Source organism: Blastocystis hominis, assembly GCF_000151665.1.
Source record: "Blastocystis hominis, Singapore isolate B (sub-type 7) whole genome shotgun sequence assembly, scaffold_24".
Classification (NCBI taxonomy): Eukaryota; class Bigyra; order Opalinata; family Blastocystidae; genus Blastocystis; species Blastocystis hominis.
In genome coordinates, this window is record NW_013171832.1 from 135,494 (window position 1) to 147,939 (window position 12,446).

At 51.5% G+C, this 12,446-nt stretch overlaps 7 protein-coding genes; 4 read left to right on the forward strand and 3 right to left on the reverse strand.

Moving 5' to 3' along the window:
- Positions 1-232: 232 nt before the first annotated feature.
- Positions 233-1,173, forward strand: GSBLH_T00003064001 (uncharacterized protein; the record flags this gene model as incomplete). Its single annotated transcript, XM_013041734.1, has 3 exons — positions 233-514; positions 544-993; positions 1,024-1,173. 3 exons carry the CDS (start codon positions 233-235, stop codon positions 1,171-1,173), a joined length of 882 nt encoding a protein of 293 aa, XP_012897188.1.
- Positions 1,174-1,633: 460 nt separating this feature from the next.
- GSBLH_T00003065001 (uncharacterized protein) lies at positions 1,634-1,932 on the reverse strand (the record flags this gene model as incomplete). XM_013041735.1 has 1 exon in its annotated part: positions 1,634-1,932. One exon carries the CDS (start codon positions 1,930-1,932, stop codon positions 1,825-1,827), a length of 108 nt encoding a protein of 35 aa, XP_012897189.1. The 3' UTR covers positions 1,634-1,824.
- Positions 1,933-3,807: 1,875 nt separating this feature from the next.
- Positions 3,808-4,233, forward strand: GSBLH_T00003066001 (uncharacterized protein; the record flags this gene model as incomplete). XM_013041736.1 has 4 exons in its annotated part: positions 3,808-3,903; positions 3,935-4,003; positions 4,034-4,136; positions 4,169-4,233. The coding sequence occupies exons 1-4, from the start codon at positions 3,874-3,876 to the stop codon at positions 4,231-4,233; spliced, it is 267 nt and encodes an 88-aa protein (XP_012897190.1). The 5' UTR covers positions 3,808-3,873.
- A 9-nt stretch (positions 4,234-4,242) lies between these two features.
- GSBLH_T00003067001 (uncharacterized protein) lies at positions 4,243-7,920 on the reverse strand. XM_013041737.1 has 8 exons: positions 7,863-7,920; positions 7,740-7,831; positions 7,454-7,711; positions 7,309-7,423; positions 6,854-7,276; positions 6,764-6,821; positions 5,454-6,731; positions 4,243-5,282 (listed from the first exon to the last, which is right to left on the reverse strand). The coding sequence occupies exons 5-8, from the start codon at positions 6,979-6,981 to the stop codon at positions 4,287-4,289; spliced, it is 2,460 nt and encodes an 819-aa protein (XP_012897191.1). The 5' UTR covers positions 6,982-7,276; positions 7,309-7,423; positions 7,454-7,711; positions 7,740-7,831; positions 7,863-7,920; the 3' UTR covers positions 4,243-4,286.
- A 99-nt stretch (positions 7,921-8,019) lies between these two features.
- On the forward strand, positions 8,020-9,513 carry GSBLH_T00003068001 (uncharacterized protein). XM_013041738.1 has 7 exons: positions 8,020-8,145; positions 8,180-8,232; positions 8,264-8,296; positions 8,327-8,730; positions 8,761-8,896; positions 8,927-9,013; positions 9,047-9,513. The coding sequence occupies exons 1-7, from the start codon at positions 8,049-8,051 to the stop codon at positions 9,491-9,493; spliced, it is 1,257 nt and encodes a 418-aa protein (XP_012897192.1). The 5' UTR covers positions 8,020-8,048; the 3' UTR covers positions 9,494-9,513.
- Positions 9,514-10,321: 808 nt separating this feature from the next.
- GSBLH_T00007109001 (uncharacterized protein) lies at positions 10,322-11,186 on the reverse strand (the record flags this gene model as incomplete). Its single annotated transcript, XM_013041739.1, is given in 4 exon segments — positions 10,322-10,615; positions 10,646-10,744; positions 10,781-11,031; positions 11,036-11,186. Coding segments are annotated over 4 exon segments (795 nt in total).
- A 965-nt stretch (positions 11,187-12,151) lies between these two features.
- On the forward strand, positions 12,152-12,369 carry GSBLH_T00003069001 (uncharacterized protein; the record flags this gene model as incomplete). The annotated part of the gene is made up of 2 exons (XM_013041740.1): positions 12,152-12,234; positions 12,267-12,369. 2 exons carry the CDS (start codon positions 12,152-12,154, stop codon positions 12,367-12,369), a joined length of 186 nt encoding a protein of 61 aa, XP_012897194.1.
- Between the last annotated feature and the right edge of the window lie 77 nt (positions 12,370-12,446).

Sequence of the window (12,446 nt, forward strand, 5' to 3'; positions counted from 1 at the left end):
CACGACGACGACGCAGATGGCGACGACGCCGGTGTACAATCCTTATTTGCAGCCAGTGAACATGATGATGTATATGCAGTACCCGATGATGCCCGCCTACGCGATGCAGCCAGCAATGAATTCGATGAATTCGATGAATCAAATGAATCAAATGAATCAAATGAATCAAATGAATCAAATGAATCAAATGAATTCGATGAATTCGATGAATCAAATGAATCAAATGTCCCAAATGCAACCTCCATTACAACCCTCATCGTCCCAAGTGGATTCACAAACGGGCCCATCGGTCGCCACTCCTGCACAGCCCTCTTCCTCCTCCTCCTCCTCTTCAGCACAGCCCTTAAAGCACGATAAGGGCAGCAGTTTGTTCTCGAACCAGAAGAAACTCGCGGACGGTCGGCCGTTTCCTTCGGATTACCGCACGAACAGTCTGAACTTCACCTTCGACGCCGCCTCAGGCTTTTTCTACGAAGCCTCGTCGAAGTTCTACTACTGTTCCTCGGCCGATCTCGTTCCTCTTCTTTCCGCTCTTCATTCTAGTATCTCGATTCCGTCTCTTCGCTTTACTACACTCTCAAAGATCACACACTCACCCCTTTCACGCCTCCTCTTCCCTCCACCACCGCCGCTCCGCCTCCCATTCCTCCTCCTCCAGAGCAGCCCGCCATCATCTCCGCCCCCTCCACCTTTCAGTTCGCTCCGCAGCCCGCAGCCCCCGCCGCGCCGATCGCTCTGACCATCAAATTCAAGACCGATCTCCACGAGATCATCAAGCCTCCGCCCCCGCCATCGCAGCCGGCTTCTTCTTCTTCGTCGTCGTCCCAGCACGCAGCTCCCGACTCCAAGGATTCGCTGGACACGCTGCAGCTGCTCCCTGGGCAGTCTGTGAATTGGGACTTGCAGCCCGCGCGGTCCAAAGCCGCCAAGCGCAAAGCGCCTCCCAAAGAGCCAGAAAAAGCCCCGAAAAAGGAACCGCCGTCGCTCGGCGAGGTGAAAACGAGGCGTGTGAGTGAGGCGTAGATGAGACGAATCGCGGGGCGAAGCCGACACGGGTGTCCGGCGTGTTTCGTGCGATTGAACCGCGGTTTTAATGGTAGATGTGCGGTCGACGCTTCCAAGACGACGCGAAGCTTCAACTCCACATGGAGAAGAGCGAGCTGCATAAAGTAGGCGGTGTGCGATGCTGTGAGAGAGCAGTATAACTTGGTTTTGTGGAACAAAGCGCATCCAGTTTATCGCGATCGCGCAGAAGAACGAAGACGAACCGTGGGATCGGATGCCTATACCACCGCGCATCGGCCTGCCATGCACACGCAAGCGGTTGTGCTGGAGTCCACGGCGCCGCCGCCGCGAATGCCGGTGAGCACGGTGTACCGTCCGACGGAGATGACGACGGTGATGAATGATGCGGTGATTCCGGGGTACTCGCGAGGCCAGGAGAAGAAGGTGGAGGCGCCTTCGATCGGACAGATGCTGCTGGCGAAGGACGGATGGCTGCAGAAACACAAGGAAGAGAATGTGTCGGTGGTGGGGCAGACGAGCTCCAATCACGGCGGCTTGGGCTACCAGAGCATGATTTTAGAGGGAGATAATTTTTTGAAGAAATAGAGGGTTTGTTCTCAAACAGCGACACATCGCATAGAAATACACACGAACACGTTTACTGAATGACAAGAACCACGCTTCGATCATTTCTTGCAGGCCTTGCAGGACTTGGCGGACTTACAGGACTTGCATACCTTGTAAGGCATCACAGCGTTTTCCATTCCAATCGCTGCTAATGGCTCGAAAATATGGAAAATGTCCTCAATCTCGATGATTTTACGGAAATACGGACAGCCCATCAAGATCGACACGATGGAATTTGCTGCTCGGCTGTTTTCTCGCCCGCCAGCTTCTTGTAAAAGCGTGTTGCTGTACTGGCAGCATGAAGCAATCGCTTGCAGGAAAATCTTCAATTGGGACTTCAACGGAGATATGGACGGCTATTCGTCAAGAAATCGGGACATCCGCACATTCGAAATCGCCTCGTACACCATTTTGAGAACCCATGTATTGGTAAAGAAAGCTGTCTACGAGCATAACGCAGAGAGAGTGCGGAAATACCAGTACATGTTGATCGGAGCAGTACACAATCGCAATGAGTATATCCACGATGTTGATGTGAATATTGGTTACAGAAGGATACAACTGCATCAGCCACATCAAGAACTCGATGCACTCCTACACCTCACCGAATTCCAAAAATCGGGACATTTTCTAATAGAAAAAGAAAGAGCCTTGCGTCGCCTTGATTCGACACATAATAATATAAAAAATCACATAAACCTAACACCACTTTAGGAGCCATTCGTAACACCATCGTGTTCTCCCCGCTTTGTGGATTTCCAAATTTCTGGACTATTTTCAAATGCGTCTATTTCGTATTTTTTTCTTATTTTCTTTTGTACCTCGACAATAAACCGAACCTCCTCGATCAGTTCCACCAGCCGTACTTCGCACATCCCCGCGATTCGATTCACCGCGGTTTTATCCCGCAACGCGCCCAGCGCCGCGAGCTCCTCCGTGGAAACGGGGAAAGCGTGGAAGGACGCATTGTACCCTCCTCTCCCCGCGGGAGCTACATGCCAAAAGTGGAAACGTGGATACCCGTGAGAGCATCGCGGTAAAAGAAACGCGCGAGAAGAAGAAAGCAATTGGACGCGATTTCCGCGCTGCTGTTCGCGAGCTGCTGCGTGAAGGAAACGGCTGCGGATAAGTGGAAACGTGGAAACGGACGGTCGAAGGTGGGGGAGCGGAGAAAGGCGAGGAACTGAACGCGCGTTCGCTGCAGACTGGCGGCGAGGATGGAAAACAAACGCTGAAGACTGGCTTCCTGCGTAAGACTGCGGAGCAGATGCAGCGAGGAGCGGAGAGAAAGCGGCTCGGATTGGCTGGGAGTGAGGAAAAGGGGAAACGTGGAAACTGGAAGACGGTAGCACGCTGAATGATCGAGAGAAGGAGCTCCTTGGCGTTGAAGGAGGTGGCTTCTTCTTCGAGCTTGTTGAAGATTTTGGAGATGAACGAGGAGGAATCTCCCCACCAGCATGTGTTGTCTGAGCATTAGATCATCATGACTTGGGTCACTGTAAGATGGGATGTCGATTAAATAACGGAGAGAGTTGAGATAGCTAGGCAAGGAGATACGGCGCAACAGCACGTTGGTAACGACATCCACACGCATTCGAAGATAGGTGTACAAAACATCGGGAGTTGATGAGACGAACCGCTCCACCATTTGGCAGAAGCAGGCAGCTTTTCTACGATTAGAGATACGACAAAACGTCACCGAGGACTCGTCATCCCCTCAGGGATCCGAAAAAAGGAATCCATAAGAAAATCATTAGAGCAGATGTCATCAATAAAACTGTCTGGTAGGCAACTAAAGATATCAGCACACATTTGTGGAAAATTCAGACGGAACCCACTGTGCTCCACGATATTCAACCGCACAATACTACGATTCACCACTGCAGAAACGCATTTACTCAAACATAGCACTGATCGTAAAGATGTCGTCAAATACGTTAATCACCTTTCTGTTCTCATACTGAACTTCGTCCACAATGTTCGCCTTGCAGAATACGTCCAGCAAAATGGTTTTTCGATCAGACATCCCCTCAACATATTTTTCACTCGCTTCATGGCCGGCCATTCCGTGCTCTTCTTCATCACTCATACTAGCGAGCCTCCGATTCAAATGGGTTTCTGAAACGTTTTTTATGGAAATCCCAATTAACCAATTTCAATTTCTCTTTCCTGGAACCGTATCTGGATTGTTGATACAGGGAAATGAAGTATACACACTGGAAGGAATTTAGGGTGAGCGCCATGCGACTTTTCATGCACAACCCGGAAGTGGTTCGTTTTGCCTTATTGGAGTTACCCCTAGTTTCGATATAACATCCAGTATGCAGACCACAAGAAAGGAGTGAGTATTAGCTGTACCGATAATGACATTGTGCGTTTTTTGTTTCCCTTATCATGGTAGCACATTGAATACTTTGCAAAGACCTCCGATGATCTTCCCAAGATCGAATTGCTCGTCGATTGGTTTCTCAACAAAATGGCGTCCAGCCTTCCTTTAGAAGAGCGTATTGTGTTTCTTGTTCCTCCTTCCCCCTAGTTCAGCAATCGATCCAAGCGGAAATCGATGCAGAGAGTGGAAAAGCACAGTTCCCTGTTTTCTAACAAACACACGACAACAGCATAACAACACTACACGCAGACACTCTTCACCATCCTTATTCCACCTCCATCTTTCCTTCATCACTCTCCACCTCCATGCTCTTCTCCTTCTCTGCTTTCGGCGACTTCGGCGACTTCGGCGTCTCTCCTTCGGCCCCCGCCTCCTCCTTCTCTGCCTTCGGCGACTTGGGGGTCTTGGGCGTCTCCTCTCCCTCCTTGGGCGACTTGGGCGACTTGGGCGTCTCGGTCTTCTTGGGAGCAGGCTTGGGCTTGCTCATCACCTTGTCAAAGAGCGCATTGACATTATTGAGTCGATCACGGAGGTCGGCGACGAGCAGCACGGGGTCTTCGGTCATGTTCTTCATGCTCTGCTTGTTCAGCATGTCGCTCAGCCAGCTTCGGCTCTCCGCCACGAGGTCGAACACCGGCTTCCGGTCCTCCGTCGTGATGTGCTCGTACTTCTCGTTCGGCGTGTTCAGCAGCCGCTCCACGGTCTCCAGCCGCTCGGAGAGCTTGGACACCGCGTCGGGGCGCTCCTGCGCTTCGCGGAAGCGCGTGGCGACCGGCTCGCCGATCTTCTGGAGCTTGCTGAGCCGCTCCTCGAAGACCTCGCGCTTGGCGTAGTAGCCCTCGTCGTCGTAGAGCCAGTTCTCGGTGGAGTCGAGGTCGTTGAGGAAGACCTCGCGGTCGGACTCGAGGATGTACGCCTGGTACGAGCTTGTCACCTTGTCGCGCATGTTGTAGATGTAGCTCTCCAGATCGTTCTTCGCGCGGTTCCGCGCCTGGATCTCCGCGTCCTTCTGCTGCATCTTCTTCTCCTCCTCCTCCGTGGCCTGCAGCTGGCTCGGCAGCAGCCCGGTGAACTCGTTCGTCACGGGCAACGCCTCGTATTTGAACGTCGGCTTCGGCGGCTCTTTCTTCTCTTCCGGCTTCGCAGACGCGCTGCCCGCCGCCTCCTTCTCTTCCTCCATCTTCTTCTCGCTCTCCGCCGACTCCTTTCCGGCCTTCTCTTCCTCCTTCGCGCCTTCCTTCTCTTCCTCCTTCGCCGTTTCCTTCGGAGACTCTTTAGGCGTTTCCTTAGGCGTTTCCTTGGGCGTTTCCTTGGGCGTTTCAGGAGCGGGCGGCTCGGGGATCTTGGACTGCGCATTATAAAGATAGCAGAGTCCGTGAGCGTCGTAGCAGAAGGTGCAGACGATGGCGGGGTCGGTCTCCTGCTCCTTCACCTTCTGCGACATGTCGATGGCGATCTTGGCGATCTGCGGGCGCGTTCCGGGCATCAGCAGCTGCAACGAATCCTCCGAGTAGACGAGCTGGAGCTGGATGGGACTGCGCGTGTGGAAGGTGACGCGCCGATAGGCGGGGAACTCGTCGCCCTTCTTGTAGAGATCGGTTTGGCTCTCCTTGCCGTTCACTCGCGAGACCAGACGGACCGCGTAGGGGATGCGATCCACGATGTCGTAGGGCTTCACGCGCATGCGCGGCGAGAGAATGGCGCACTGCAGCGCGCAGCCTCGCGCCACGGTCTCGTCCATGTTCAGCGTGGTGGACAATCCCATGCTCGGCTGCGTCGTGTCGAAGCCCAGCGTCTCCGCCAGCGCGCGCTTCATCTGCGGCACGCGCATTCCGCCTCCCACGATCTCGCACGCCGTCAGCTCCTTCGCCGTCAGCCCCGCCTCCTCCAGCGCGCGCCGCGCGACGCTCTGCAGCCGCTCCGGGAGCTTCTGCGCCGCGCAGAGGTCCTGGAAGTCCTTCAACGCGAGCTCGGTCTGGAAGTCGCGGTCCTCGTAGAGACACTCCACGTAGATCGGCGCCTTCGTCACGCCCGCAGGCGACAGCGTCTTCTTGGTCTTCTCGGCGGCGGCGAGGAGCTTGGCCATGGCGCGCGTGTTCTGACGCGGGTCGGAGTGGTACTTGGCGATGAAGCCCTCGGCGATGAAGTTCGCGATCACCTCGTCGCACGCGCGCGAGCCCAAATGCCGGTCGTACGCGCAGGACAGGATCTTGACCTTGCTGCTGGTGAAGGCGGCGACGGTGGCGTGCGTGGCGGTGTAGCCCATGTCGACAAACAGAATGTACACGGGCTTGTCCGAGAATTCGCCCTTCAGATTGCGGAATATGCCGTAGTCCAGAGCCGTCGCAACGTTCTCGTTCAGCAGGCGCAGGCAGCGCACGCCGGCGATCTGCGACGCGTGGTACATCGCGCGGCGCTGCGAGTCGTTCCAGAAGGGAGGAACCGAGATGACCACATCCGAGTTACCGCTGTGCTTCGAGGACTTCTGCGCCAGCGAGCAGCAGTGACGGAGCAGAATCGCTGTGATGTGCTCGGGAGTTAAAACCCGCGTCTCGCCGCCATAGTTCACAGAAATGCCGATGTGGTCGTTCTCCAGGGGAACCAGCTTGAACGGAAGCTTCTTCATCTCTTCCTGCACCTCCGGATCGCTGTAGTTTCGGCCGAGCAGACTCTTCATCATGGAAGGAGTGTTCTTGGCATTGGAACGTACCTAGTTGTCAGGAACATCCAACAAAGGCCTACGTAGGGCTCGGCGTGCTCTCCGATGAAACGCTCCTCATCTTGAAAAGACACAATAGATCTATAGATAATACATTCAGGGCAAAGACTCACGGTGTACGTCTCTTTGAATTGTCATTTAAGATGATATCGATACCTCCACGACCAAGTCCAGCTCCCATTCCGCCAGCTTGTCCAATAACGCAGGCATCGCTACCAAAATCAATTCCTAAAACAGACATTTTGAATTCGTTTCAAAGCAAAAGATATATATGTGCAGTACAGAGTTCATGGAGAAAACAGAAAGAACATTCTCGAACTCTTTCTTTCCTCTCTTGGGTCCTAGATCGCATGTTCGCGCAGAGCACCCTTCTCTGGACCAGCTGGTCTATTTGAAAGGAGTATAGGAACAAACAAGAAAACATTAGCTAAGGAAACGAAAAACTAGCTGGAAGCCGACACTAGAAATCCCAAGAAATACTCCACCAAACTCCCATCCATTTTAGAAACATCCATGTCACAAGTACTGCCCTCACCCTAATATTTAAACCCTGTGCATTGGGATATACGTAGACAATGCAATCCGGAGCAATTAGAGACACAGCATTCAGAACAATGCCAAGGACTTTGGGATCTGCGTGCTGCATCGCGTAAATGAACTGCTTCGTTTGCTCTTCTGACTTCCTATGACTTAATGCTCTGAAACAACTGCACTTTGGAACGATCTTATACGCAAAGTCTATTCATTCAGTCAAAAACGTGTAGTACATACCATATAACTTCTTTTCCTTCACTATCTTTTCAAATTCGTCAATAAACTGCTGAGCAATATCGCACAGCGCAGGCGAGTCCTACATTGAGTTGTAGACAATAAATAAATACAGTATTGAATGTCAAACAGTTACGATAAATCAACCGCATGTCAAATATATACTCCGCTGGAGTGCAGTATTCTCTGTTATTTAGTTTTTTCTAATTTACAACAACGAGTTGCCCCTACATCAATGGTCGTCAGATCCATTGGCCGTTTGACGATTTTTCTATATTCATAGAGTCCCAACTCTTCCCATCTCACCGGATCACGGAACATTTCTACGAGAAACAAACCTTGCAGACATGGTACCATATTTTGGGTCATTCAGGAAGCGCTTATGCACAGATCGGCATATCGCAAACTTTTCTTCCATTGGGTCGAGGAATATGGAGAACGGGGCAGATAAGTGAAAATTGGAATTCCATTTGTTCCACCCATCCCAAATGCCATTGACTCTAAAATCACCGTTATTCCTCTTGCTTAATTGTATTCAATATGCCACCAAGGAAGAGAGAGTTGACTAAAAACGAAATGAAGAAGGCGGAGAAGTTTGTGGAGGACAAGACCTTCGGACTCAAGAACAAGAATAAAAGTGCTTTGTTTCTCTTCACTCGGTGATCGTCTAGGTAAAAAGGTGCAGGAATACGTCCAGCAAGTCAAGAAGGTGTACACTGGAAAAGTAAGAGTTTGGGCAATGGACTCAAAAGTAGGATGCAAAGTCTGAGGAGCTGAAAAGAAGAGAAGTGATTACAAGGGGGTTGTCTGAATACTAGGCAAAGAAGATGCGCGACGCCAAGAAGGAGCAAGAAAAGGAGCTCAGCGATTTGTTCAAAGCTGTTATCACGGTTCCGAAGCTGGCGTTCGGAGAAGACCCCAAGTCGGTGATCTGCCCCTTCTTCAAGGCGGGTCGTTGCGACAAGGGTGATCGTTGCAAGTACAGCCACGACCTGTCTCTGAACACGCGTAAATCGGCCAAGAAGGACATCCACACGGATACCCGCGATGAGAAGAAGCAAGAGACCAACGCCGACTGGGACCGCGACAAACTGGAAGAAGTGCTTCGCCAGAAGGAAGGCAAGCGTCCGCAGACGACGACCAAGATCGTGTGTCGCTACTTCCTGGACGCGATCGAGAAGGAATGCTACGGCTGGTTCTGGCAATGCCCGAACGGTCCGGAGTGAGTTCGCTCGCTCGTTCTGACGGATAGCTGCAAGTACCGCCACGCTCTGCCCGAGGGCTACGTCTACAAAAGCCGTGCGGAGCGCGAGGCGGAGGCTGCGCTTCGCGAGAAGGACCGCGCGCAGGACAAGAACATGATGCGTCTGGAGAACATCGAGATGCTGGTAGCGTCGCGAGCGCTCGCTCACTCCTAGCGAAAGCAGCTGCCGCACACGAACCTCACGCCGGTGACGCCCGAGACCTTCGCGAAGTGGAAGCAGGAGCGCATGGAGCGCAAGCGAGTGAGCGAAGCAGAGAAAAGCGCTGATGCATAGAAGGAGGCCGAGGAGGCGGAGAAGGCGCAGGAGAAGAAGAAGGTGTCGGCGAAGGAGGCGCGTCTGCTGAGCGGCCGCGCGCTGTTCGTGTACAATCCGGCGCTGTTCGTGGACGACGAGGCCGCGGCGGACACGGCGGAGTACGAGGTCGTGGAGCCCGAGGAGGAGGAGCAGAACCGCGCCGAGGGACGCACGGAGGAGATGGGCATCGCGGAGGCGGCGGAGAAGGCGGCGGAGGCGGCGAAGGAGCGCGGCGAAGAGGAGGACGGCGAGGTGAAGATCCAGCTGACCGTGTTCAACGAGGAAGATTTGGACGGACTGGACGATCTCGACGATCTCGACGGACTCGACGAGGGAGAGGAGGCGAAGGAGCCCGCGGAGGAGGCCAAGGAACAAACCGGGGAAACGGAGAAACCCGAGGGAGAGGGAGAAAAACCGCCTTCGTAGAGAGGAGGGATAGGCATCGTTGAATGTTTGTTGGAATCACTAGAGGGGTGCATAAAGGACAATGGGAGAAGGAAAGGCTGAACTTGGAAGGGGATGGGTGGTGCCTGGATATAATACTCGTTGATTGTCCAACTCAAAGTGTGATAGAGTCAATTCACACATACACAAACATAGTATTTTTTGCTTCCATTCACTTGATTCGATAGTGTTTTCTTGGTGAAGAAGGTAGGTCGCAAATCGTTTGAGCAAAGTGTTTTATCCGCGATGATTAAATTGTGGGTACAGAGGTGAGCGCTTCCTACAGCAGCTCCTAATGACTTGTACACTTGATCTCTGAGCGGAACTACTGTGCCATTTTGAACCACTTCTGAAGTGGAAATCTCACAATTAGAATATGTTCTCACGTTTTCTTTGCATCGGGATTCCAGAATAAAAAGAAATGGACAATGCATATGTAGACATCCAGATGAGCATGCACCGAATGCAAGAACTCGATGAACTCGTTTGTTTTTCTACCAGTGTTTTTTCCATAGTTTCGAGTGCTAAACGAACAAAAGGAAAGTAACCTAGTCGCTATCAGGAGGCTACATGCACAGCATGAGTCAAACGTTTATCTCTGCGGAGGTGCGTTTTTCCAGAGAGTAGGGAAGGAAACTGCACTCAAGGAGATCGAGGAACGTAGAGGGAATGTGAATTTCGCTTAGGGCGTAGACAATCAACGAATTGATAAAAATATCGCCGAAAACCGGGCTGAGTATGAAATTCAGGTGAAAAAGCTGCATCAGATGGGAATTTACGGATTTTGCTCTGTTTGTTAGAACAAACACCTCACATGATGGAGCAGCAGCTGTGCTTGTTCTCCGTCAATCGGCTGTCCAGGAGGCAGAAATAGTGCTTCACTTGCTTGACATTCTCCTCGATCTTTCCAAAAGGAATATGGAAGCCCGCCAGATTCTCCTGAATGGACTGCGTGAACTTCTTCGGGAACGTCAGCACGAATTTCTTCTTCTCGATGTCCGTCCAGATGTCATAATAGATCTGGCTGTACTCTCTCCACGCCTGGAAGCGCAGATCGTTGTGAATCTGGAAGAAATGATCGCGCATCTTGTCGTTCGATAGGATCTACGCGTCGGTCCGCCTTCCTTTCCTCACCATCGCGTCATTTCGCGAAGACAGCGCGGCGTACATCCAGTACCAGTCGTCGTTGTTCCCCTTCACCACCTTGTACGCGAGCTTCTGCTCCAGCCAGCGCTAGAGGGAATCAAATCAAGAGAAAGCGGCGCGTACCTCGGGGAGATCGGTGGTGGGCTGGTCGAAATGATGCTCGTGCAGCACGATCAGCACTTTGTAGCCTTGCTGCTGGAGATACGAGGCGATCATGTCGATCTGCTGGTAGTTAAACGTGCCTCCCTCGAAGTTCTGCTTGTAGTGCGCGATGTTCGCTCCGTCGATGAAGATGTCGAACGGTCCGTTCGCCTCCAGAAATGCTTTGAAGCGCCGGAAGTTCTCCATCCGCTCTCCGTCTCCCTCTTTCGAGCCTACGTTTCATTCGATCAAAACCCGAACGCTGCTGAATCACCTGCTCGATCTCGCTAGCCAGCTCCAGCTTCTCAGCGGTGGGGAGGATGATGCGCTGCATCTGCTTTCCGCAGTGCGTGCATTCGCCGGAATCGACGATGTCGCAAGGCTGCATGTGCCAATGAGGAAACCTGCGATTCAATCGGCTCATTTAGAAAGCGACATCTGAGTGAACTCGTTCAAAACACTGAGCGTTTCTTCCTTCTCAGCGATGGGGCAGGCGGCGCACATCTCGTGGAGACAGTGGATGAATTGATTTTCGTTGCGAGCAGCGAGACAATTCTGGAAACGATAGTAGAACACGTCTTCCGTGATCGCTACTCCGTTCTCTGTCATATGCGCCAGAAGACGCTCCATCGCTGGAAGATCTCCTCGCTTGGCGATCGACTGGAGAAGAGGAACGTAGCTACGATGTCTACGGAATTGATGAACGGCAATTGGTACTTGAGCTTAAGACCGCGCTGGAGCATCAAGTTGATGATGCCCATGGCATCTGATTCCTTTTCGATGAGCGTGTAGAAGCGAATGATAGCTAGTAAGTCAATCCACACGCTCAAGCGAACAAGTATAGGCGTTTTCGGGTAGGATAATGTTGTGCTCATCCACATATTTCAACCACTTGAGCAGATAAGTCTCATCTTCCTTGTTTTCCAGAGAATGGAAGAGAAATGCAAAAAGATCCGGTTTTACATTATCGATCATTTCGATATACCGTTTATAGAGTGTGTAAACTAGCCTCGTATCCTTCTTCTTCATAGCTTCGACAATCTGAGAATACAGCTTCTTTATCGGAGCTTCCTTCTGTAACTAATTGTAAACCGAAGACCAATTCCATTCACACCTTCTGCTTCTTTGTCATTGAAGACATCATAGCTGGACTTCCAGAGACTTCTGAATGCTCTCTCTTGTTTTCGTGCTTGGTCTCCATCGATTTTGTAATAAAGTGAGTGAGATATCAGCAATCACAAATATCAATACTTGAATGTCCGACTCCATCGTACCCCTTGGTTTGACTTTGCGGTACTGAGTTAACACATAGAATTAATCGATAAGAGCATTGGTTCAAGAATCACCGTGTTGATGAAAGGAGAAACAGAGTTTACCGGAATACTTCGGGGATTCGATGCATATCTTACGATGATTTTAGAAGACGTAACAGTGTCGTAATTGACATTTTTCAACTTTTATGAAATAGAACCCTCACAAATCATGGAGTTGTTTCAAATAAGATGAGCCGCGCTCTAGTGAATGGACGATGTATTTGCATGGTACGCTTTTGGTTCTGTTTTTGTTTGTAGATTATTCCTGGAGGAATTAATACCAATAATTCAAATTAACCCTGAGCAATGTTTGTTTTAGACAATGTTATATTCGC

Excerpts from the sequence above, each read along its gene's own strand:
- GSBLH_T00003068001 (XM_013041738.1), top strand. The coding sequence starts at position 8,049 with ATGCCACCAAGGAAGAGAGAGTTGACTAAAAACGAAATGAAGAAGGCG. Across the intron at positions 8,233-8,263 it reads AGAAGGTGTACACTGGAAAA|GATGCAAAGTCTGAGGAGCT; the intron begins GTAAGAGTTTGG and ends ACTCAAAAGTAG. Across the intron at positions 8,897-8,926 it reads TGGAGAACATCGAGATGCTG|CGAAAGCAGCTGCCGCACAC; the intron begins GTAGCGTCGCGA and ends GCTCACTCCTAG.
- GSBLH_T00003067001 (XM_013041737.1), bottom strand. The coding sequence starts at position 6,981 with ATGTCTGTTTTAGGAATTGATTTTGGTAGCGATGCCTGCGTTATTGGA. Across the intron at positions 6,822-6,853 it reads AATTCAAAGAGACGTACACC|ATCTATTGTGTCTTTTCAAG; the intron begins GTGAGTCTTTGC and ends TATTATCTATAG. Across the intron at positions 6,732-6,763 it reads GAGAGCACGCCGAGCCCTAC|GTACGTTCCAATGCCAAGAA; the intron begins GTAGGCCTTTGT and ends CCTGACAACTAG.